This window comes from Melanaphis sacchari, unplaced genomic scaffold (assembly GCF_002803265.2).
Source record: "Melanaphis sacchari strain LSU unplaced genomic scaffold, SCAv2.0 Contig32_pilon_pilon, whole genome shotgun sequence".
In the NCBI taxonomy this organism is placed as follows: Eukaryota; Metazoa; Arthropoda; class Insecta; order Hemiptera; family Aphididae; genus Melanaphis; species Melanaphis sacchari.
Window position 1 is genome coordinate 1,811,735 of NW_020271199.1, and position 24,676 is coordinate 1,836,410.

At 25.7% G+C, this 24,676-nt stretch overlaps 2 protein-coding genes across 2 annotated transcripts; both read right to left on the reverse strand.

Moving 5' to 3' along the window:
• Positions 1-4,398: 4,398 nt before the first annotated feature.
• On the reverse strand, positions 4,399-5,462 carry LOC112596625. The gene is made up of 2 exons (XM_025342388.1): positions 5,145-5,462; positions 4,399-4,578 (listed from the first exon to the last, which is right to left on the reverse strand). The coding sequence occupies exons 1-2, from the start codon at positions 5,460-5,462 to the stop codon at positions 4,399-4,401; spliced, it is 498 nt and encodes a 165-aa protein (XP_025198173.1).
• A 7,622-nt stretch (positions 5,463-13,084) lies between these two features.
• Positions 13,085-24,432, reverse strand: LOC112596556 (abhydrolase domain-containing protein 2). Its single transcript, XM_025342310.1, has 7 exons — positions 22,237-24,432; positions 18,166-18,341; positions 17,919-18,086; positions 17,388-17,574; positions 16,897-17,091; positions 15,107-15,261; positions 13,085-13,339 (listed from the first exon to the last, which is right to left on the reverse strand). Exons 1-7 carry the CDS (start codon positions 22,389-22,391, stop codon positions 13,161-13,163), a joined length of 1,215 nt encoding a protein of 404 aa, XP_025198095.1. The 5' UTR covers positions 22,392-24,432; the 3' UTR covers positions 13,085-13,160.
• Positions 24,433-24,676: the final 244 nt, after the last annotated feature.

The window sequence follows — 24,676 nt, forward strand, 5'->3', positions numbered from 1 at the left end:
AAAATCATTGTCTTTGTAATATTGAACCATTTTAATCATATTATATATAATTATTAAATACTATTATATACCTATTATTATGTTTGACTTGTGTTACCTCTGAGATAATTCTGTTAAGTTTAAAAGTAAAAATAAACTCATTATATTAATATGTTACTGCATACATTACACTATAATATATTGTGCTTTTATCGTACTAAATATTATATAGTTATAATATGTCTATTACATATATTGAAATGCAACTTGCAATGTATAAAATATTTATCTATTATTTTAAGATAGGTAATTACCTATATGTATAACAAAACATTTCCACGATTACAGATTCCTGTCAATTTATGTCAAGATATATAATTATAAGTAATAATATTTAAGAAAAAATTGTATCGTTTAGTTGACGTTAACCATTCTACTCTAATCGTTGCATGCATAATTAATATATTAAAAATGTCCTTCACTCATTCATGGTATTCCAATCGTAGGAACAATAAATCGAAAAACCGTATAAAAATGTAAAATGTTAGAGTTAAATGTTTATTATATTAACTCAACTAGGTATCTGTATAGGTTAAAAAAAGTTTTTTGAAGGAAAACACGGAATACTTCGGAATGTTGAAATAAACGATAATAATCAAACTGATGCCAAGCGACTAATTATTAAAAAAAAATTTTTTCTGTAAATAAATTAGCATTATATATTATTATTATATTAAGTTATTTATGTATTTTAATTTTTAATGTATGTTTTCTTATTTTTGTTAATTTATAAGAGAGCTTTAATATTATAGTTTTCTCGCTGTTTCGATTTTTTATTTTTCTATGTAATATTTATATGCATAAATTGCAATATGTTGTTTGGGACTTCAATCATAGACGTGAAAAAACTTTTCTATAGATATATAATTGCACCGTAATTCATTTTAATACCGTTATAAACTGTTAAGTTAGGACACAAAATATTTCAAAATCCTATTAAATTATGTTTTCAGCTTAAACAATAATATTTATTATTCATATTTTAACATTAACCGCAGCGTTTCCGTTTATAGTTTTGGTTTAAACATATTATTTTTACCTTAAATTAAACTGCTTAAAGATTATGTGTTAAAGACAAGACGACTAAAATTAATGCACCTTATTCAATTTAATATTAAGACGTACCTATTTCGACGATTTCTTTTTATCATTCGATTAACCTCTAAAATAAATAGTTCTAAATTGTTTTACAGAGCTAAACCGAAAATTTCGTATTAAATTATTACATCACATTCAAATAGCTATTCGCATCTGACAAATCGTAGATATTTTTTTTTTTGCGTTAAGTGAGTCATTAGAAAATATTATCATTACATGCATATAATATTACACCCTTTAGATTTTGAATATATTTTTCAACTTTTCGTTAGCCAATATTGATTATTACTTATTTTATCGTCACGTGTGTAATAATATTGCAGTACATTATATTGTAAGGTGTTTAAAATATTATGTGTTGTAAAAATAATATATTTGTAAGATAGTGTTATTATAACTCAAAGTTTATAAAATGACTTTAATTTATATATTATAATATAATTTTAAAAATAAATATAAATAAAACGTGAAATTAGTCCAAATGCATCATAATATTATTATTATGTATTGTGATTTGTGTAGATGTCTATAAATGTAAGTTATATATTTCATTGTATTTTGAATGTTTGGTCAGTTTATTTTTATTATTTGAAAAATGATACATAAGTAGCAACTAATTTTATTACTGTTTTAATATTATTTTTAATATTAATTTTATTTTCTATTATTATATTATAAAAGTCTATTATTTATTAATTTCAACTAGTGTGTAATTATAGATTCTATTAGAATAGGTACAAGTAATGATAATATACACAATTAAAGAAACGTTTTAATAATATTTCAAAACGATGCGTTTATTTTATTTGGACTAGTGTTTAATAATTAATTTAGATTGACGTTATTTTCACATATTTTTTAGAAAACATTTAAAACAATCAATTACTACGGACAGAAATTTAGTGGGACAAAAAATAATGAAATTAAACGAGACTGAAATGGTAGTCGGTCGTTCATAAGTATTATCATTCATATCTATACCTCAGCATGCAACACGTCGAGATCTTAATATTATTAATAATTATTATATTAATAATAATGTCATCGATTATGTAATTGTTTTAAAAGGAACACTAGACTTCAGTTGACTCTCTCTTCAATTTTATTCTACGGCAAAATATGGTAGTAACTTGATTTTATTTCTCACTAAAATATCTATTTACAAACGAAAAATATAGAAAATAGATTTTATTGAGTTTTGATCGTGATGAACTGTCGTATTTACACTGTTGACGATTGTCCGATGTAGTTTTTGTTATTTTTATCATGATTTTGTATCTAATAATATCATATATCATTCATTCCGGATGTTGCTATGGCGACAATTTCTTGTCGTCATTTCCAATACTATTATTTTCCATGAAACGTTCCTTGTCCAATGTGTATCCAAGATCTCTATCGTCGCCGTCATATAATTGATGGACAACGCATAATGCAAGATATTTACTGATGGTCCAGTCCAGCGTTGGATAACTAATAAATAGTTAATTTAACTTGATTGGGAATATTAAAACAATTTTAAATTAGATTTTAGTTGAAGTACAGTCAAATGAGTTAAGTTAAAGTCAAGTTAATAAGTTTAAATTAACTTATTTAATTAACAAATTGATAATACGTTATAATTTTATTTTATACGTATACTTAACAAATAACAATCTACTATTCAGTAAACAACACATCATAAATTTAACGGTTATCTAATATTGTTAATAATATATCCAATAAAACCTAAATTATTCTTATGATCTCATTAAAACCATATTAATGGTTATTGCTTATCGCTAATAAATATAAAACAAATTAACAATCTAAATCTGCTGATGTATCTTGAAACTGTCAGTTTTATGTTCAAATAGTGTTTGCATAGGTAGTTAGGTAGTGTAATATAGTACTATGAAATACAAGTATATATGGCTTTTTAAGGAAAGGCAAAAGCCACGTTGTAATGTCTAATCTAATATTAAGTGTATAATACAAATAAACGTATGCATATTTGTATGCCCTTTTTTTAACTATATTGTCCGATTCGTCGGGGCAAACATTAATCTATCTTTCTATTGTTTTTCGTTTTACTTCAATTTAAATATATAATACAATTATACAAACAAAATCACAATAATTCATTTTATGATTTTCCGCTGCTGATTTCTGGACAATTTTTTTTTTTAAATACTGGAAAAATTTAACTAATGTTTAAAAGCCGACGTAAATGTAATATCATTATGGTTATGTCTTTATATTAATAATATGTACAGAATTAATAAAAAAAAATTATGATTGCAAATCACAATAATTATCACTGGAATAATTGTGTTCTTCATAACTCATAAACCATACATTTTTGATTTTAAATTTATTAATTTGTAAACATTTTTATGTTCTATATTTTTACTCAATTTAATAGCATAAAAATTTGCAACCAATGACAATCATTTAAATAAGCAAAAATGTAATCGAATTTCGTGAACCTACCCTAAATTCAAACTAAATATAAGCAGGAAAAATAAACCATAAGCAATCCCCTCGAGTGATGTGGAATCTATTGAAATAATTTTTATTAAAAACAGATCATTTGTTTTTGATTACGTGAAGTCCAAATAAAAAGATTCATATTTACATGATACATAAATAGAATTTTATATCATAGACAAAATTCGCTTAAATCGAATAAATGAATCCAATACATCAAATCTAGATTACAATACTTGTACAGTATACATTAATACACAATACATAGTACAGACATTATATAATACATAACGTAAGCTTCCGCTAATAACCCACACCTACTTGTTACTACATCAGAATGGTTTAAGGATTGACCAATAGACAAGACAACTATTATTGAAAATGCTTCATGAATATTTACTAGGTCTCTACCATAGTCTTTAGCCCGGTGTTTCTCAATCGGTGTTTCGCGGCACACAAGTATGTCGCGAAGTGGCTGTATAGGTGTGCTGCGATGACCGTGGAAAATGCGTAGTGTTATTAGATATTAATTTTTAATTATATAATATGTTAACATAAAAAATTTTAAGCAAAATAAAAATGTCTTTTTTTGTTTGCTTCTTGTCATTTTATTTCTATTCTATTTCGTCAAACTGTATAATTATAATAAATGCGCCGTGTGTATAAAAAGGTTGAGAACCATTGCTCTAGCTTATAGCTAAAATCGGTAAAATATTGCCCAAGTACTATTTTTTGTTGTACTACTTGTAAATGTTTTTAATAATATATGATCACAATTGTAATTTATTTTATTTATTCATCTATACAGCATCGAACGGTTTTCTTCTTTTTGCAGATATAATCATTTTTCCATTGACGCGCCGGTAGGCAATTCGGGAAAAGAGGTTTCATGCAACCTATTTTAGTGCAGCAACCAAAATGTTTACATGTATCTTGCAAGCCATTGAACTTAACACATAAACATTTTTGAATCTGAAATAAAATTACGTTTCTATATTATCGAGTTATATAATAATGTGTGCTATATCTTATTTTTTTGTAAGATCTCGCCTTGTATTGTATGTAATCAATAGTATTTTATACGATTGAAAATTATGTATATTTAAATATTAAAAAAAAATCCAAAGTATTATAGGTGCTTATTATTTGTATACAAATACACAATATGTGCATATAACTATATTATACATATATATAATTAATATAGTAGTATATTATGTAATCTAATTTATAACGTGAACATTCTGGCAAAAAATTAGCTATAAAATTACAAGCTTTTCTAATATCTAATGAAAAAAATTAATTTTTCAAACATTATTGTTAATATTCATTAATATTGAATTAATATCATATTTCTGTCTGAAATAAATAAGTAATGACAAAGTTAAAGTCTATTTGTTATAGTCGATAAAATTTTAACATATTTGATATAATTAATTTCTTAATTATAATTTTTAAGAATGAGTCATTTTGATTTATTTTTAACGCATCTACGTTTTATAGAAAAAAATCAATTTTTTTCTTTAATGTTTACTTACTAATCTTCCTGTTTTACAAACGAAGTCTTTTCCGTACGGTGTCAATTCATAATTATTACATTCGCCTTTTACTGCAGTACAAAAATGACTAACACAAGGTTTCGCTTTTTCACAACAATCGACATTGATCAAAGGAGTCGGTGCAACGGGCGATAAAGTACAACATTTGTAATATTGTCCATTTTCAGTTGCGGCATTCTGCTTATCACAATCTACTTTTTTAGTAAGATCTTTCGGTGGTTCTTCTTGTGTGTTAATCGAAGTATTTAGATCACACGCTGACACCGTACAACATTTCTCCTTTTGTATCGAACACATTTTAAATATAATTTTAAAAATTAATTTTATTTGTAATTTAAAATAATATTTATGAATAAACTATTAAAATATGTTTCAGTATTTTATTGTTTATTAATAAAAGACTTATTAGGTCACGTTGGAAACAATGTTAAATTTAACTTTAAAATATTAATACGCAATAAAATATTACTGTTGGTGATTCAAATGTTTAACGATATAAAGTTAAACATTAAGTACTCTCAGAAACTCTTCTCTCGAATAATCACTGTTAATAAGTCAGAAGTCACTTTTAAGTTTCAAGTTAATGTAGATAATGTAGAGCTCACGGATCACATTTCAATAAAAAATTGACTCTGGATTATGAAAAAGTATTTATGTTATTATCAAAAAACTTAATATTTAATTAAAATATTTAATTAAAACATAAGCTTTAACATATTATATAAAATTATTTTTAATTTCTTAAATGTACGTTGCATGATATTTTAAAATTCAAATGTTTTTAGATTGTTATATCACTGTACCTCAAATTAATCAATAATCAAAAATTACAGATTTAATTCATATTTAGTTTACTATAATATTACAATTGAATCCATTGAAATGGAGCGAAGCCGGTACTTCGATCCCTAGACCAGAACTCCAATATATTTTCTCCTCCTTAACTATTGAATCAATTTCAATGAAATTTAAAATATGTATTTTTGGGCTATCAGAAAGAGTATAGATAAAGTTTCACTCATTTAAAATAATATATAATTACTTGTAGTAATTCATCAATCCAGTCGATTTACATAGAAACTGTAAGTGATTGAAGTGATATAATAAATTTTGTCAGCAAGTTACGTATTTTGGGTGACCAATAAGATCACACTAACAGCATATATAACCACCAAAGGCGTATTGGAGAGAAATAACGGTAATAATTTAATTTATTTCTAATCAGTGTGTCCCACCATGGCTACTGTTCGGTGTGTCCAGACAAAGCCAATTTCATTTAACCCACTTGATACTATAGAATATTTCTATACCTAATTCCAACCTAACCACCAATTCCCCACAGTATACACGATACAACGGTAAACACCGCATTTGTACTAAAAACCAATACCCAAATACCCAGGATCAAAATCTATTTGACAAAAAAATACTCGCGAGACGAGCGAACCACACCGTTGCACATTATAGACAAAACGGTTTTCACTGCCTATTCTAACGGCGGTGCAGATCACTGTCTGATATACCTACTGGTGCACTGTGTTTGGAGATTTCACTTCAATTTACTTCTTCCAATTAGTAACAGCTTTTAGAACGGCACTGCAAGAACTTTATGTTGTCAGTTGCCTACACATCCACCCGTTCATACTACAGACGCTAAGTCCGATCCCCGGTGTATAATACCCGGTGGCTGACGGCCAAAAGACTTTGATCAAGGTGCTTAACCAGCCACCGGACTATTACTCAGACGACCGATTCGACTGCAGACAAGATTAATAATCGTCTTATATTGATCTAATTATAAATAATAAAATGATTATCGATAACGGCAACCGATCGTCTAGTAGACTCACGTGACGAACTAAATCTTCTGATAACCAATTAACGAGCCACTACGAACCCTACAAGAATAACCAAATTCCGAAAAATAGCAAACGCTAAAAACATATCTAAGGCACTGTATGATATCACCCCAAACAAATTGTAAATACACATAATATTATATTTGAACAAACCATGCACGTAATTTATTGTAACGTCGGTCTATAGGTTCTCGGAACAATAGCCTAGGAAAAAATATAATTAATTGTTACATTTGTGTGAAATCACCTCGTCATGTCTGTTTTTCGGCTGAAAACATATTTAAGCCACCTCCACTCAAACCAAAATTACCCAAACTTAATCTATCCGTCTTTCAACTAATATATATAATATTTCATTTTTCGTAAAGATTGGTCCAGTAGGTAGTTTTTGAAAACAATGGAAATACAACGAATTGATAATCGCGTCGAATTTGGGGATAGAAGGATTTCGCTCTACCCGATAAACGTACGAATAATTATTATATTACGTATATACATGAAACTATTTCATCTTATTAGTCTGTTGAATTTTTCAGACGTCTACGTGAACGAGTTAATATATTTTTTAAGTCCGTCGTTTAAATAGCCACGCAGTATACAGCTGTTTTCACCAGAAAATTATTCTTTCAAATCAAATTCGAAGATTGGTACATATATGTTTTATCATTATCGTCTTGAAAAAATACAATATATGGGTAAGTACTTGTATACAGATAAACAGTTATGTCTTATAGTAGTTTTTTTTCTGAATAAATATGGCTAAACTTTAGAGTGCTAGTAAAAATATCGCAACCTTGACAAAACATAATATGAACAATTTTTTTTTTTTTTTGTCAATGATCACAATAATATTCTTATATAGGTATTCAACCAAGTTTATAAATCACAATAAGTGTTTGACGATAAACAATTTATTTTACGTTTCTCCTTTTTAAATGCTACTTTTAACGTAATACTATTAACGTGATTTGGTACTTAAATAACTGCCACTCTCCTTATTTGTACCAGTTTGCCAGTTCTAATTCACTGAATTGTCAACTGTATCAAACTTAATTTTTCGTCACCCTATGTGGCTCTAATATCTGTCTTGTCGAAGTAAATTGAAGTGTATTCGATTGCATTTGCATTCAACCACTGTTCTTATACCTACATATTATTACTCATCAATCAACATGTCTGATAAGTGAAAAAATGTTACCTAAAAACTGTTACCCTAAAATTTTCCAAATCTTCTATCTCATTTCACACAAAAATATACTTCATCGAATCCATCTCTTCCTTGACTTTAAATTAACGATTACAATTTTGACCTTGAGACCTTTATGAATTCTAACAGCTTGAAAATCTTGATGATTACTTCTTCTTCTTCTACACTATCTATATCTACTGTAAAAATGACTTTATATTTCAACTTGAACCGTTAAAGTCAGTAATTAATTATTGTTGAAGGTTTAAGAACTGCGGTTTGAAATCATCGTACATTGTTTACTGAAATATAAGATAAAAACTTGATTCAGCGATTTCCCGCTTGAATAAAATTATTCTTGATTACACCAGGTACGAACTAAGATTTTTCAATGTGAAAGATTAATATATAATATAACATAAATTCACGAACGTAATCGACGTATTTAATCATATCTAAGCGATGTAAACGTGCAATGTATTATATATTATTATTATTATTATTACGTGGGTCTACGGGAAAACGTGTCACCAAGTATAGCGACAAGATAATTCTCAAGCCCGTTGAGGATTACCGCGTCTTTCGGATTAGCCCATGTTCGGATTAACAATACCTTATACTCTAATATTGCTTCGCTCGCGGTCACACATTTCATATTTCCATTACTACGTACACATAGAAAATATTCTAACAAAAACTTCTTCACACACAGACGGACAAGTCGTACATAAACATGCATATTATGGTAATTACTGTAGTATAATAGTATTATAATAATTATATTAGTAATAAAATGATTGTAATTTTATATAGTATTTCTCGTATAAGGTATTTAATTAATTTAAATTAATATTTTAGAGATATTTATGTACCTATTTAACAATTAGCTTTCGAATTGTTTGGTGTAAAATAGGTAGTGTTCTAATAATTTGAAACACAGAATAAAGACGCGCAAAAAATAAAACAAATTATAGTTTGTAGGTTTTGAATAGGTTCTAGTGGTTCTACCCATCTAACTAAAACTATGGGTACAGTACTACAGCGTAAAATATAACAGAGCACGTGATTTATTAATAAAAAGTACACGTAAATTGAACAATTTCCTGTATAAAAATATTACTTAAAATAAGTATGTGTCGTCAAAATTGTTTAGCAAATGCATGTATTTAGAAAATTTGTTGCTTTTAAGGTTTTAACAAATAAATTCTACAGTTGTTGAAATTAGATACTTCTTAAGATCTGAATATCTCATTTAGGTTTTTTTTATACGTAAATACAATAGTTACAGAAGTACCTAATAATTACCATGTATTACCACTATTACCTACAATATACGTAGATACTATGACATGTATACCCAACAAAGAATGTTCAAAATTTATTAAGTAATCAAGTATTTTAAGTTGAAACTCATTATTGAAATTTATTCGTTTTATCTTCAGTTATAATAATTACACAATCTATCTACCTACCTACTTTGATTTGATTTGATACTTATCTGATCATCTGCTAATGTATATTAAAAAAAAAAAAAATACATACATTTACCTAGGTAAATAGCCATAATATTTGTGTCCAAAATAATTAAGAAAATATTTAACGCCCAAGAACTAAGCTACGATTTTCCCAACTTTAATCCTAATGAAACTTATGGGATATGAATACTTAAAATGGTTACAATAATAATTAATAATAAAAATTGATTACGGTGTCGTCAATGATATATCAGTCCCTAGAAACGAACAGTAGATTGCAGAGTGAAAACATCATTTTGCAGCACCTACTTCACATTTATGAATAATTTTTACATCAATTTAATTAAAATGACCAGCGTTTAATTATTTTATCAATTATTATCAAAAACCTTGTAAAAAATATCATCGACATGTTGGTTGATCATAGGCCATGGACATAATAAAAAAGTCAATGATTAGTATATTATATTATAATACGTCAAATAGTTGCCTATTATTATAAAAGTTAATGGTAACCAGAGCGCGGATTACTATGCAATCGCATATTTTTTCCTTTTCACTTTTTTGGATTTTTGTCAGTTGTCTTCACGAATCATAATAATTTGAATCAAATGGTAAATTCTTATTTGCATAATTCTATAAATTTAATAGTTATCGGATATTTTTACAAAATTTAAAATATATTGCATATTTAACTTAACATTTTTTTTATCAAGTACTTAAGTAATTAATTATTATAAATTATTTAATTTGTGAATTTTAAATAAAAAAAAAATTTCTTGGATATTTCTATGATTTTTAGTGCATGAAAACATATGCTCTAGTGATAACTTAATTCTATGTTTGACATAGTTAATGATTGCAATCAACAAATCACTAGATCGCCAACAAAGATGTAAATGATACAAGTATGCCCACTTATGATATTTAGTAGCTTATAATGCATGAGTTATTAGTTTAGGTATTATCAACTATTAAAAACTAATATTTAGATACCTAAAAATTATATTTTAATACCCTTTAAATCGGTGATGTGTGCAGAAAGTATTTATTTTTTTTATCATTACAATAACAATATTATAAAAGCCTGTTATATCAGACCAAATTATAAACAAATGTATTTGATTTTAACTGGGTAGTTTAATATTATTACATTGGTTTTGTACATAATTTATTTGTTTTTTTTTTTTTTGTATGATTGAATAGCTTTAATTAGGAATATTTCAATACTGAATCCATACATTTTGGAAAGATATTATAATCATTTAAATTTGATTAAAAAAATTAAGAAATATTTACATAAGTACACAGTAAAATTAGATATATTTAAACAAAGATTTTTTTTAATATTTTAATTATACATACAGGGTTTTTAGAATAGTCCAAAGCATTTAATCATTTTTACATTCAAAAAGTTTTTTAGCTTTCTAAGGTACCCTGTACTTATGTATAAATAATAAGTTGCATGTACAGTCATATAAATAACTTAAAATAAATAATAAATAAGCTTTCTTTAAAATAAAACAAATAAATACAAAATAAAATATACATAAATATATCATATATGTATTAATAACCTAATGTGTACAGTTATACAAATTTAATTTTATTAACATTTGTCAAGATATTATTGAAAAATAATTAACCAATAAACTGTGTTTATAAATTAAAAAAGTGGTAACAAATCAGGCTTGCTAAAATCATAATTAGTTATATTTAAGTTGAGCTCTTCATACACTAGTTCTACAATATTATATCATATTCAATGTGTCATGTTAGGTACAAATTTAAAAACAAAACATAACACAAAAACAGTAAAATAATTAGATGACATTTTTAAGTAATTTCAGTTGATAAAAATATTTTATTGAAATGTAATAAATAATATATATTTAGAAAAGATAAAAAGACACAATACTGTGTTTTAATGAAGAAAATACATTTTAAATTATTGGTGATGGTGTCCGTTATACAAGTGAAAATGAGTGTGAATTAAAAAAAAAATACAAATAAAAATTAACCAAGGAACTTTGATAAGAGAAACCATATAATTGTGTTGGAATGAATAAATTAAGTGTATGTTAAGTAAATATTAAATGAAAACATTAAACATACGAGATAAAATGTCAAATTACACAATAGTTTGAAAATTAGACAAAATTATTTGTTGAACTAATATTCAATAATCCATTGCATAACAATTAGTCATTAGAATAAAAATAAATAATTTTATGATCAAAAGCCACATTAGATTTAAAAAAAAAACTCTCATTTCTTTTTAAAGTGGAACAAAATAAATTTAAATTAATAAAAAAGTGAAAAAATTATAATTTAATATTAAAGAACATAATACATATTTAATAAAACATTTAAAAAAAAAAAAAAAAAACAATAACTAAATAATATTTTTATAAGTATTTTGAACAAAATAAACTAAATTATAAAATGAAAATAATAATAGTTAAAGAATATAAAATAATAATAAAAATAAATAAACAGCATACCTAATTATTGTCTTTTTTTATAAATTGACATAGTCAATATATATTTAATGAAAAAAAAAAAAAATCCAATTAAATTTAAAATAACAAATTATACTCATATTTTCATTGTTAATGCTGAAATAAAATCCATTTATATCACTGACAAAATTTATAATTATAAAAGATATACATATTTTTTTTTTTTTTTTTAAATAATGCCGGTATCAGTAAATAATTATCAGATTTAATAAAAAAAAATTCTTATTCTCTGGAATAAAAAAAAAAAAGTAAGAAATAATTATATATTAATGTCCGAAAAAAAGTTGATTATCAGCAAGAAGTCCATTAGTTTAATTTTAAACATAGAATGTTATTTGAAATTTTCATAGGAATATATTATATAAATATAATATGTACAAGGGTTAAGTAATAATTTGTAGTACACTACTTAATGTATTTTATGTTAAATCAATACATTGGTCAGGACATAAAATTGTTATTATGTTTATAGAATGAGTTAATAAAAAGTTTTAATGTGTGCAACTCAAAGCATTAAAATCATATAAAATAAAAAAAAAAATTAAGGAAAATCATAAAGAATATTAAGCTACAGTATATTGTGATAGTTAAAATTCAAGTTATAGAAATATTATACGAAGAATTTAAATGAAATATAGGTTATAACTCACAATGATGTTTTTATATAATTAATAAAAATAAATAGTTATACTTTAAAAACAAGCTAAATAAATATTAGGGTTTATTGCACTACTTTTGCTTATTTTAAGTAGTTCTATATGAAAATTAAGAATTTATGCTCAAAAACATAATACCTTGAATCAACTTATACTATCTAATCTATTCTATAACAGATCAGATATCATATTAATAGTAGTGTAATAAATTATGATAAAAATTTCATTTACAGCATGATATATAAACATATATATAAATGCATACACACACTTGTATTTAATTAAAAGTGGATAAAATCAGTAAACTGCTGTTGTTTTTTTCATGTCATCAACATAATGTTCTCTGAGAGCTGGCAATAATGAAACTAAAGTTCGATCCAACCATGCTATAGGGTTAGGATACAAGAATCCGCCTTCGAAAAATCCAAGATGACCACCATGCATCAGTTCCATGTACAATATATTATCTTTTGATTCTAAAACATGTGTAAATATAAAATGTTAATTAAAATACTATCACAATAATATATTAGTATGAATTTAAATGTAATAGAGCTGTGTATAAACAAGACAGAATTTGTTTTAGAATTGCAATGACAATAAAACATTTATGAAATAACTATACTATTTTATAGATACAATTGAGCTAAAAATTACATAATCTTGAGTTACAACTTCCAAAAATACAGAACAAATTTAACTTTATAAGACAGCCAATACAAGCAAATAAAATAACCACTTTATGTTTCATTAATAATGTAACTTAAAAGAATATTAATAGTACAATAGTTTTTTTTTTCTTAAAGACATACAAACTATCTAAAAAATATCTAATTATAAATTTATATATTATATTACTTGTATTTAGAAATTTGGTTTTTATTTAAAAATGTTGTAGTTAAAATTTTTTTAACAAAAATTAGATGGTATTAGAACAATTGCAAATACAAAACTAGACACTAATTGGTTAGATTTAAGAGCGTCTTTAATAGTATTGTCCACTCCTATACCAAATTTAATTCACTGCCCCTATCTTAAAAATTAAATGACTTCAAAGTCAAATTACTAGATACATATTCTTAAATAAATTTATTTCTTTATAAATTTATAATATACAATTATTTTTTCATCCAAGTTAATTTTAAAAAGAAAACGTTTTAATTCAAAATAAATAATATAATATCTGCTATTTATTTTTAAAAAATAAACAAGAAAAACTTTATAAAATCAATAATTTATGCGTATATATACCATATTGGCAGATGGTCCACTATCAACTAATACAATAATAAACAGATAAACCTCAGAATTGAATTGTCATATTAACGCTGTAATAATATAGTAAATGTGGTGAACCCGTACTAATTACGATCTCTAAGAATTAAATGTTTATATAAAGTAAAGTGTTATATAGATATAAATCTATTCTCTATAAACAATTAGATAAACTAAAATAAAACACAACCATCATCGTCATCGATGAGTTCCTGGGAAAAAAAATAAATATTAATTTACTAAAAATAAACGAATACAAAATCAAAATACACTGTTCCAAATTTTGAAATGGTAAAATAAATTAAAAATTGTGTAACAATAAAAATAACATAAAAACAAAATGAATATTCTATACAATTTTCCGCCCTATGCAGTTACATAGTTTGCAGTACCGCCCCTGGTTAGAAAGTTAAAGAACTTATTAAGTTACTTTATTTTATTATTAAGTTTAATTATTAACATTCTAATTAAATTAGTTGATTATAATATATTATGATAACGTTAAAACTTAACAAATTGAATTCAATGTATAAAATAATCTAATTTAATATATTAAAAACAAAAAAATAACTAGTTATTTTTAAAGGTCAAATTTTTTTTAGATTCAAAAATGTTTATGTTCTGTAATATATAAATTACTGAGTAAACAACTACATGATAATTAATTAATATTAGTATTTATTGATAATATATTGGTGTATACCTTTAAATATTATTACCAATAAATACTTTGTTTTTTGTAATTCACAATTTAAATAATATCAATATATTGCATGATATAATATTGTATAAATATGGTTAGTATTTAACTGTTTATTTAATTAAATAATTTACATTTAAACAAATAGATTTTTAATTTAAAAAAAAAAATAATATAAGTATATTAAATATTTTAAAACAATAAAAAAATAATAACAATAGAAATTATAGATTAGATATTATTTAATAAAAATAAATTATTATCTCACTTGCAAAATTTTGAATAGGTATTAATAAATCTTCTGGCACCAATGGATCATCTCTTGAATTAATAAATATCATTGGTGTTTTTACATTGTTTATGTAATGCAAGCAACTTGACCATCGGTAAAACTCATGAAGGTTTTTAAAATTATTGACTTTCCTATAAAAATATATTAATGAAATTTATTATCTATTGAACTGAAATAATACTTAATATCAAATCAAGATTAAATCTTAAATAAAAATCTATGATTAGTTTGGCTCTAATTATTCCAATACTTTCTCTCAGATCTTTTCAATTTATTTTAAAATATATGTACAAAAAAATAAAAATATTCATAATATATACACTATAATTGTTATGTTACCCTAAATAAGTATATCAAACTAATAAAACAAAATAATTATGGTGTTTAAATGTGCAAAGGCAATGAATGTATAGTATGTCATACAAATAATTTTAATTATTTGAAAATACAGTGAAACCTGACTTAACAAATACCAGTATACAACAGACGCCTTTCCTAGCAAACAAAATGAAAGTCAAGATAGGAAGTAATTACAACATATTTAAACTATGAACTAAAATAATTTATGTTCATAATTTTGACTAGTCAATAAAGAACTCTTTTTATAATGAACATGGACAATAATATTTTTCTCTAATACTATGACGACATATATAAAACTAAGTTTAACAAATATAAATGTATATGTATGTACATATTACATAATAATGTTGCTAATTCCAACAATAAAATACACGGTTACTTGTCAAGGCACAGATTTAATACATACCTTTTGTATCATCGATAAAAATAACACCAATTGCATATATTTATAATTATGTCTAGATTATGTTTGTTTGTACTTATATATATATATTCACATTAACTGTTATTATTTATTATTATTTTTTTTTTTTTTTCATAAAAATATAATATTTTCATCACATATATAGTAGATAGTTTGATTAAATAAATTACTAATGCATGTCTACAACAGGCACTGTTGTTAGTCCTGTGAACTATCTGTTATATACGGGTTTCACTGTAATAAAACTAAAAAAAAAAAATGTTGAAATAAAAACTGTAGATAGTTTTGGACATTGTCAATTATTTTAAATAAGTCACAGTAAAATATTAAAAACACAAACGAATGTGATATGTTTTGGTTTAAATTGATATAAATCATAGTAATGTATATTAATTATTAATTATAATCCAAAAGTATTTAAATATTGAATAGTTCTCAATATCTAATAGTATGTTAATTATGATTGAAAATTTTTATTTATTTTTAATTGTATTGTATACATGATATTATTCAAGAATTGTTGCAAAAATGTAAGAGTTGGATTGTTTTTGATTTGATTTTTTAGTCTTATTTCCTGGTGTTTTTAAACTTATTATTGAAAATACTATTCATTTAACCTGAATTAAAACATACCATGACAACAATTAATTTTATAAAGTTAATATAAGCATTAAAATAATTGACTACTAGAAGTTATAAATACAATTTTGATTTAATTAATGTTATTAAGTATTATCACAAATTTAGCCGATAAAATGTTTTACTTCATTTTTGAGTAATGTTTATTTGAATTAGCATTATTGGTTGTTTTGTATTCAATTTTACTCTATTGTACATTTTGTTAATATTACACATTTTTTTTAATATTTAAAAACAATAATATTACTTAATAGGTAAATAAATAATTACGATATAAATTACAACATCAAATAAAATATACATAACATAAATTATTCCATAGATATACATAGTATTTTACCTGGTATAAGCATCATCAAGTTCTGGTAACGTAGCAGCAGATATTATATCTTTTTCAATTAATGAATATTGTTCTTTAATATCGTCTGCCAATAGTTTACTTCTATGTTTCAAGATTAAAGCTTTTATTGCTTCTGTTAATGCATACAAATAAAGTCTTCGAAAGTTTTGCCAATGTAATAAAACACCAGTAGCCCTAAATAATTAATACACATTATAGATTTTTTTTTTTAATTTTTGTTTTATATATTATCCAATACACATGCACTATTTTAAACATATAACAGTAAAATCTAAACCTTAACTTTAAATTAATCAATTTAATAAATAAAGATATTCTAATAATATTATTTAACATTAATATTATTGTGTCCAAAAAAAATAAAATTAAAATAAAGCTAAATAGTATGTATACAATTTAAATAATCATTAAATACTAAAGATTAAAATAAAATAAATAAATAATTATAATTTATATAACATTTTTCTTACTTTAATGCATCATATGGTTGACATATAGATACTCCAGCGATAACACTACTTGGTCTATTATGACGAGATTCTCCAAGGTATTTAGTAACTAGGTTACCACCCATACTATATCCAATAACTATAATTTTAGTATTAGGATAATGCTCAGATAAATTGCAAAGCATTACATGAAGATCATCTGTGTGACCTATAAATTAATATTATTTTTAATTTATTTGAATACAACTTAGGTAATTTGCATTGAAATTGTACTAAAAGCATAAGTTTTTTACTTATTATATAGTGATGGATAAAGTATATATACTATAAGCGAAATATATTGATATTATTATTTAACATAAATAAAAACAAAAAACAGAATCTATATATTGTGTTGTATTATTTTTATTATTTATAGTTTGAGTTTTGTTTTTTCAAACATTAAAATTACATTTTTTTAATCATAAATAATAAGACACAATTTTAATTTTTACTGCATCAATATATTCATTATTATTTTTTAAATAATTATCAATATTAAAATATTTTTACCATATGTAAATATTCTAGAAGCGGTAACAGGTACATTATGCAAAGCTCCAACATGATTAAGAACTGCACATCTATAGCCTTGATTTTGAGTGTAATTAACAAATGTTCGAATATAATCACTTTCTGAAGAATTGCAAATTCCAGGAACTATGACTACAGTTATGTCCTCTAAAAATAATTAAGAAAATATTTTAATTTTAGCTATAAAAAATTTAATGCAATATTTTAATAAAAAAAAATCAAGCACCTAGCTCTGGTTCATTAACAGTTGGCTTAAACAGATCATATGTTAAAGTAGTTCCATCATCGAGATTTAAGAATCTCCTGTCTCCTTTGGGGCATGGACACCTTACTCTACCAAAAACACTGTACAAAATAGTTTGAACATGACCACTGAATCCCCACAATCTAGTTGGTACATATCTAAAAATAAATTAATAATTGTTTAATAATATTATAAGTTTATATTACAATATCAACATGAGAAGAGAATAATACATAAGCATAAATCAACAATTAAAAAAAAAAAAATGTAAATACCTAACTACAAACACAAAATGAAAACATAAAAACAAATCATGATTTATGAGTACTATCAATTAATTATTTAATGAGAAATTCATTTATTATTGCACACACATGTATATACATATATATATATTAACCCAATTCAAATGTATTAACAATAAATTTCAACATGATTAATTAGATACTTTATTACAGATATAAGATTCATTTGTTTCTTTCTGCGCTTTAATATGGAATTACCATTAATTGAAACAATCACTCAAATAATGCATTTTGTTTGGCTCTTGATTATGTTCACCACATCAAGATATTAATCTTTATAAAAAAAAAATAGACAAAACATTAATTATTTTGTAAAGCTTTACATAAAAAAAAAAAAAAAATAATAACCACTTTGATCATATTAGGTACCTATTTAAATAACTGTGCCAGTTGAATAAATAAATATTGTTAAATATTAAAATATATTTGATACAAAATCATAATTTAATCAAACAAAAAATTCTTATAAAAAATTAAAAACAAATACTTGACGTGTTTTTTGAAATGTAAGTATTGTTATACTAATATTATTACATGTACCCTATTATATATTAAAATATTAGTAAATATGTAATTGTCAAAACTTTAAACTTAGTTTAAATTATTAAATATTTAATTTTTGATCAATATAAATTCAATAGTATTTGTTCATAAAATTATATGAATCAATCATATAAAAAATGAAAAGATAATAATATAGTATAATTTGACTTTAAATCTAAAAAACAATAAAGGAATAAGTTTAATAGTATAACTCTATAAATTATTTTAATTAGATCTTACTAATACCTACTAAATTAAAATTGTTGAAAATTTAACTAGGTAGACACTTGATAAAAAGTGGATCATACTCAGAAAAGTTATTATCTAATTATTTAATGAATGAAAGGTTAGCAAAGGTGATTAGAACAAATGCCTTTCTTATGTAAGAACTCAATAATAACTTTTATCAGGTAAAACTTATTTTATAATTATGAACAAACATAAACTTTATTTCTGTAGAAGAATATTATAACATGGAATAAATCGTCTTTTATTTCTTGTACCTATTTAAATATTTATAAAATAAGAAGTATAAGTGTTGTTTAACCAAAATAAATAATCCCTATTCTCTGGTGTAAACAATGATTACTTGGCCCTGATCTAAACAGTTTTTGACTTACATAATACGCAATTTAAAGTTACAATATTACATACAGTTTAATGTGTAACATAGTTATGTTAAATATGATATGTTAAATAGATATTCATAAGACATGTGTTTTTCAATTGTTATTTTATTTTAAACATTTGTAAAGTTTACACTCGAGTTTACATAATTCAATAACTATCATATTAAATATTCATACCTACATAATTGCTATTCACAAGTATAGAACTTATTTTAATTTAATATTTGTTACTTTACACCTAATAACTAAAAAACAAAATATAATTAAACATTTTAACTTGTAAGTGCGATATTAACACCTATATTTATTTTTATTAACTTTAAATATATTTACAATACATGAATAATTCATTCAATATTAAATAATTGCTTAATTACATGATAAAACATCATTACTATTTTTAAATGTTTATTTAAATTAAACTAATTGTATAGTACTAATATTGGTGCTTAGTGATAATTTTTTTTTCATAGCACAAGCAAAAAGAAAATTTGAAGTAAGTTATTATTATTTTTTATGTTAGGTACATAATATTTTAGACAGGGAGATACGAAAGTTTAGTCATTGATAATATAATTTTCAATTACATCATCACTTATTATATTCTCATTTAAATTGATATGACTAATAAAATATTAAAAGAATGACTAACATTTTTAATACCAACACAAATTAAAAACACCCATTTCTTACCTATTAAATATTGGACAATCATCTAATCAATTTATGTTTTACTTTTACATACTTTTATGAATATTAAATAAAAATATTTTAGTTAAAAATAATTCATTTCCTAGATTGAAAAATAAACAAATAATAGAGCAAATAATCATTCTTAATAATTATAACTATTTGATTACCCAACTGAGTAAAATTATTTAATTATTAAATAACTTATCTAATAAGTGTTCAACATACTAACTGTAAAAACGTGTTACTTAATTATAGTTTGTAAGTAGAATTCTGATTTTATAGCAAATGCTTTTTAAAAGAATAATGTAGTTAAGAGATAATTCTCATATATATAATTGCATTTTATATCATGTAGATTCCAATAATATAAACACTTTTTATAAGATATAAAATAATAAGAAAACAACAAAAAAATGCATATGAAAAAAAAATGTATTATGTAACCTTCAATTTTTATCAATTAACCTCTTGATTAACCTTTAATTGCTTCAAAAGCATTTAATCAACTTAAAAAAATGTATTTGAATTTAAATACGATTAAAATATAGTTAAACTTATGTACCTATAGAATTTATTTAATTCATTAGAAGCTGTAATAATTCTCTTGACAAGATACAATCTAATCAAACTAACAATCTTTTTCTCAATATTTGACTACCTACTACACAGATATGATATTGAACAATTTTAATGATATTTTAATTAAAACATGTAAATTATATTATTGTGGATTATTAGAAATGAATGGAAAATAAATTAACCAATTACAGACTAGTAATTAAATATATATTATGATTTATTATTACTAAATATATAAATACCAACTAATTGTGCAATAATTACTAATTATGTTCACTAAAAAGAAAGAATACTTAGGAAAAAGATAAGATATTCAACATTTTAATATTTAAATTATAATTACATATGGTTATATTAATATATGAGGTCATATGAATAATTAGACATAAGTGTTAGAAATGTAACATGGAGATAAATAGTCTAACATATAAGTATTTTATTATAATAGATACCTAGGTATATTATTAATCATTGATACTATTAAAAAATTATAACTGTGATTAAAATCATAAGATATAAGTGAGTATATAAGGTTAAGTTGTATTATATTTAATAATTTAGGCATTTACATATTAGAATTCATGCATTTTTGTTTTTTAAATCAATTAATCTAATATATAATTACATAGGTAGGATAAGAAAAATGAAATTAGATCAAAATGGAAAAATGTCTATGATAGATTTAGTAACAAGCTATTCATCATATTTTATGTACCTAGTATTTTATATTTATAAACATAAGCAATACTTGTAATGATGAATAATAATTAAATACTGGTCATAAAGAATACTAGTACCTGAAATTGTTTTAATTTAAAATATTTTTTTAGTAAATTAATCATAATATCTAAATGCTTAGATATACCAAAATCACTAGTTTACTTCAAACATAAATTACACATTTATTTTAAATTATTAGTTTAAACAAAATCAAGTCTAGATTTATAAATTAAGTGAGCTTATAGATGTAACAATTAATTAAAGATAACCTGACAACCAGTTGGATTAGAGTTGATCCATCAATTGCAAGAACTTAAAACAAAAAACGGTAAGTTGACAGTGAATATCAACAGCTTCTAATTAAACTATATAAATCATGTTTAGCTAGAATATAACACTTAAACAGAATTAGATAGATTTTCAACTCATATCAGAACTTGCACATAAACTCCACCTGGGTCAAAGTGAAAAAACATTGAGTAATCTTTGCAGCAGGTGTCTATAAACTGACGTATTAGACAGATTGGCAGGTACACATGTCGGAGGAAATTACGATAAGAGATTGATTGGTAGATAATACTTACGGCTCATCGAGTTGGGGTGCGAATTTGAGGACTCTGTTGAGGAACTGTTTGTCCCTGCAAACGAAGGATGGCTTTTGTGGTTGGCTGGACACGTTGAGCATGCGAAACACGACGATGATGAAAACCGCGATGGCAGTCAAAACGGCCACAGACATGTTCAGCGGACCACTGTCGTTCGTTCACCTGGGCACGACTGGGTTCAGTGGTTTTGATGACGTTGGCGTCGGAGAGAGCAGAGCGACATAGAGACGATCTCGTGTCGGCGAAACCCTGAATTGACGGTTAGGAGCTGCCCGAAAACACGTATCGGATCACGCGGTCGATCGCGTCTCCGGAGAAAAGCGGTATTCGCGACGTGTGGGCGGGTGGTGTATAGTCGTCGTCGTCGTCGTCGTCGCTCTGAGCAGTCCTCGCGCCAGAGACGGGACCCTGAGCTCACTGTGGACGGCGATGAATAATAATGGGCCGATAAAACGAAATGTGAATTCCGATGGGTTTTTTGGGCGGGAAAAAGTCGATAGAAGGAAAAAAGCGGGTACCGCCTACGGTGTGCGAGCGACGTGAATTATTCAAAAGCCTGCGGAACGTACGCTACGGACCACACGGCAAACACGAGCACGTACACACACACACAGTAACACACACACTAGCTCACGCACGCACACACACGCACGCACGGTCGCTCACTCTATCTCTCTCTCTCTGCACGTTTAGTCACCACCGGTCGGCGCGCGCGTCCTCGTTTTAAGCGATGAACGTACACACACACACCGCCGCCGCCGCCGTACGGTTAGGATTTTTTTTTTCTCGACGGTCAGATCTCCGTCTCGCCGATTAATCGAACTCTGCAAAACCACACGTCGCTCGGCGTCGTTTCAATACCTATTTCGTATTATTATTTATTATTATTGCCTGCGTGAAACGGTACGACCGCGATGGCGAGCGAATGAGCGATAGAGGCGAGAAGGAGAGATAACCGGCGTCGCCGTCGACGTTATCAATAAAATTACGTGCGCTGATAGTGCACACGAGACGATGTTATTATTGTTGCGTGGGACGTCGGGGCGTGATGTACCTGCGTGCGCTCGTAATAATAATATTGTAACGTCCACAAAACACACGCTGAAATGCTAACGTTTCAATGTTATTTTTTTCAAGTCTCAGTCGATAATGTCGCGAGAGATAGCACGGCCAACGCTCAAGCGGTGGGGCGTGGCGGCGGGGTCACGCGAATTTTGGACTGTCGCGCCCGTGGCGGTATTGAGTCTCCGTATCCGCTAGAAAACGTCGAAAAAATAACATTATTATTATTACTCTAATCGTTCCGATTATACCGTCGTCATGTTTACTATTGAACGTACAAAATATGCATGAAGTAGGTAGGTACCTGCTCAATGTCGGCCGTTCGTATTGACCGCGGACGAACGATCGACCGAAAACCGACTGCAGAGAGAGGTCGCGATGTTTACGTCGTTCCATTCGAATATTATTTGCTATTATTATCATTATTATTATTATTATTGTTCGTGACTTATTTTAGTCTATGACTAAATTATTAACTTTTTTCCGTCCAAATACGTTTATCCTTCGCGAGGCGCTATTTTATACGCCGGCTAGATAGCGCTATAGCACCCTTCCGCTGGCGTCTCAATGCTGATTATTTTCTTCCTTCCTTCCTTCCTTCCTTTTTTTTTTTCCCCCATTCGTGCGTTTTCATTATTCAAACTTCTGCTCTCCTCCACGGCCGTCGCGCAAACCCTATTGCGTGGCATTTTCGATACGCGCATTATATCGATTTTATTTTGTACACATGTTCGCGCACACTCACGCCTTAATAGATGTAGGTACCTACCGACAAACGCGTGCGCACCGTCATACTATCATTATATTCGATTACGTTATTCGTATGTTAAGCCGTTTTATAGTTATAAACTACAAAATACGAACGGCTTATTGGAGTACACCGCCGGAAACCTGTAGGTCTTTCAGGTACCAGCTGTAATAGGTACCCTTCTATATTCTGACGGATAGAACTTTACTTTTTGGCCAGTAACTGCAGTTATAAATGTATCCGAATGTATCCGAAAGCTGAGTTGTTATGACACGGTTGTAAGCAGTTTGAATAAAATAATCATGATTATGACGTATTATTTCGATCATATTATTCCAACATTCTCGTATTTTCAACCCCCGTGGGCCGTGATACGTCATAAGTAAATACGTACTTACATAACACGTCAAAACAAATGTATCATGTCGTTATCAATTTCCTTGTTAAAAAAAAAAAAAAAAAAAAAAAACAATAACTTGAAACCTACTAGTCCGAATTTCGAATTCTACCTCTAAATGTGAATTATTCATGTCGTAATTGAAAAAGTAAAAAAAAAAAATTAAAACGTTAAAATTATATTAAAAATTGTTGTTTTATTTGGTCAGGAAA

Excerpts from the sequence above, each read along its gene's own strand:
- LOC112596625 (XM_025342388.1), bottom strand. The coding sequence starts at position 5,462 with ATGTGTTCGATACAAAAGGAGAAATGTTGTACGGTGTCAGCGTGTGAT. Across the intron at positions 4,579-5,144 it reads TTTGTAAAACAGGAAGATTA|ATTCAAAAATGTTTATGTGT; the intron begins GTAAGTAAACAT and ends ATTTTATTTCAG.
- LOC112596556 (XM_025342310.1), bottom strand. The coding sequence starts at position 22,391 with ATGTCTGTGGCCGTTTTGACTGCCATCGCGGTTTTCATCATCGTCGTG. Across the intron at positions 18,342-22,236 it reads GCACCCCAACTCGATGAGCC|ATATGTACCAACTAGATTGT; the intron begins GTAAGTATTATC and ends ATTTATTTTTAG. Across the intron at positions 15,262-16,896 it reads CTTGATGATGCTTATACCAG|GAAAGTCAATAATTTTAAAA; the intron begins GTAAAATACTAT and ends ATATTTTTATAG.